General features: G+C 38.5%; 1 protein-coding gene across 1 annotated transcript; it reads left to right on the top strand.

Annotated features, from left to right (window-relative positions):
* Positions 1-1,367, top strand: LOC113309997 (F-box/kelch-repeat protein At1g57790-like). The gene is made up of 2 exons (XM_026558533.1): positions 1-185; positions 299-1,367. The coding sequence occupies exons 1-2, from the start codon at positions 1-3 to the stop codon at positions 1,365-1,367; spliced, it is 1,254 nt and encodes a 417-aa protein (XP_026414318.1).
* The last annotated feature ends 1,340 nt before the right edge of the window (positions 1,368-2,707 follow it).

Below are 2,707 nucleotides of genomic sequence, written 5' to 3'. Positions count from 1 at the left end.
ATGTTTCTGCTCCGCGCTGCCTTGGGTCTTAGCAAGGGTTGTCTTTATTACACGTTACCCGAAGATCAAAGTTTATACATGTTTGATGTAGAGGACAAATGCACTACCACTATCTTGCCTTGTTCCAACTTGCCAACACCATGCTATTCCTCGCAGTGGATAATGATGCCTTTACCAACATTCAGGTAGTATCCTTTCACAGTACTTATTGATTTCCCCTGCCTTATTATGCAACTCACTTGATCAGGAATGCAATACTTTATTGTAAGAATAACTGACAATCTATCTGAATGTGTAGTGTCGCTGTTGAAGGAAGAATTGTAGAAAATATGTCAAGCAAAGTAAGACAAGACGATTACACAGTAAAGGCGAAGAAAACTGAAGAATTAATCATCAAAGATGACAACGAGAATCCAAGGAAAAGACAAAAGAAGGAAATTCTACAAGAACCACGTTGGGGCGTTATTCATGTGGACATTGTGGAGTCGATTGCAAGTCATCTTCATCCCGTGGATGTCTTACATTACCGTGCAGTCTGTAAAGCAAATAAGGTTCCGATAATGAAGAAGATTTCCGGGGCAATTAGAAGCACAGATTTAACTCCATGGCTGTTGTATTCAACAGAGAATTCCACTCAGTACAATTTTGTAGATCCCATGCATAATAACGAGAAGTACCTCATGAAGCTCCCTGAATTGCTAGAAGGTGCATCCATTCGCTGTCAAAAGGGTGGTTGGCTATTGATGTCAAAAGGTAGGTTTACCTTATTCTTCTACAATCCCTTTACAAAGGAGACCATTCACCTTCCGGGGTTGTCACCTGGTTATGAGTTTGCTGGTGTTACATTCTCCTCTTTACCAACTTGCTCAGACTGTGTAGTTATTGGCATTAATCAACAAAATGAAGAAGACATTTCCATTTGCATTATTCAAAGGGGAGCTAACACTTGGATATTTAGATCATTTCAAAATAGTAATTTGGAGAAGTACATGCCAACTTTTATCGCACCAGTTATTGACAAGGGACATTTTTTTTGCGCCGATTTTAATGGAACCTTGGGAGATATGCATGGTGGTGATTTTGAAGTTGTGGAAAGGCCTCCTGGACACTCTAATGCTGCATATGTTAGTTTCTTGGTAAAATGTGAAACCGAGCTTTTGATGGTGCAAATGCTTGGGATGTCTGTTACAATATATAGGTTAGATAGCTTAAATATGGTCTGGCAGAAAGTTGAGAGTTTGGGCAAGCATATGCTGTTTATCAGTTTTACATCATGTCTCTCAGCTGTTGCCCCCGAAAAGTTGCATGGAGAACAAAGTCTATTTCCCGAGATTGCACGGCGACCGAATTTTATACTACTCGCTTGAGACAGGTAGTTATCATTCAGTTGGAAGTATGCATTGTGCCAAGGATTATTTTGACACGAAGTGTTGGACAAACTGCACATGGATTGAGCCTAATTGTTCTCATTCCACATCTAAAGAGCTCAACTGGCTTAACAAGAATCCTCTCTGAACCAGTACTAGTTTCTTCTTTGTTAGTCTATATTAGGATTTAATCTGGGTTTACTTGTTTATATTTTGTTGAAGTTGAATTATAGATGTGTACTTGCTATGAGTATTTTGCTTGTGTTTCAGACTACCTATACTTTGGTGTCAGATTACTGCAATAGATTGATCTAATTATTCCTTCTTGATTATAATGTCATCTTCAACTGTGGAAGCTTTTTTGAGACAGGAAAAAATAGGAACTCTTCGGGGATATCTACTGATAGTATTTTTCTGGGCTATAAGATGACTTTGCTGTCTGTATGTACATACATGCATTATGTTTCTTCATAAGTTTGTGTGGATGAGGGATTGAAGTTTTGCAGTTTTCTATTACACATGTTTGTATTTACCCAGCAGGATCTGGGAGTTTGGCTTCGGCATCATAAATGCCAGGGCCGGATATGTTTTTGCTTTTGTCTTGTAGGAAATTCAGGGGAATCATTTGAAAGAGATGTTTTGCAGGTATATTACTTCTTCTTTACTCTTTACACTTTCAGTTCAGTAAACAGCTTGCTTTCTGAAGTTCAGCTCTAGGGACGAGCGGTCTCTGTCTGGTACGTCTCAGACTTCTTTTCATAACAGCTGTGTACAAGTCCAGAGTGCAGGAAAAAATTTCTGTCAGGAAACTGTATAGTGCCTTCGGATTGGATTATTTTATATGGATTTAAGCTACTGTCTGCTGATAGAGAAATGGTCACAAGGGTACCAAATGGTTATATTTCTTAGGCTGCAGAAGAACCAATATTTTTTGCCAAATACAAGTGTTGGATTTAACCTTATTGTGCCTTGAGAAATGAACAACCAATTTAAAGATCATGCCGATTGCCGGTCCAGATGTAGCGAATTCTTAAAAAAAAATTAAAAAATCTTGGTAACCAGGATATCTATTCTGCCTTTGGAAAAAAAATGGTTGTACGATGTTTTTGGCAATTTCATATTTTTGCTACCTCAGCCGGGTGAAGTACATTGCCAGATTACACACTTTCCATCACAGGAAAACTATAACCAAGAAAAAAAAAAAACAACAAAATTTGGTTTGGCAAAGACGAGCTTAAACTGGCGGCTGCAATTATGCCGAAGAACCAAGAAGTTTGCGAAGTGTCGTACGATTTAACATTAATGGGCCTGAGAAATGAACCAATTTGGGTTGGGAGAAA

The sequence above is a fragment of the Papaver somniferum genome, chromosome 9, assembly GCF_003573695.1.
Source record: "Papaver somniferum cultivar HN1 chromosome 9, ASM357369v1, whole genome shotgun sequence".
Lineage (NCBI taxonomy): Eukaryota > Viridiplantae > Streptophyta > Magnoliopsida > Ranunculales > Papaveraceae > Papaver > Papaver somniferum.
The sequence above is the reverse complement of the archived record's forward strand: the minus strand, read 5'-3'. Positions and strand labels throughout refer to the sequence as shown.

Coding starts and splice junctions, on each gene's coding strand:
- LOC113309997 (XM_026558533.1), top strand. CDS start 1: ATGTTTCTGCTCCGCGCTGCCTTGGGTCTTAGCAAGGGTTGTCTTTAT. Junction 186..298: donor ATGCCTTTACCAACATTCAG/GTAGTATCCTTT, acceptor CTGAATGTGTAG/TGTCGCTGTTGAAGGAAGAA.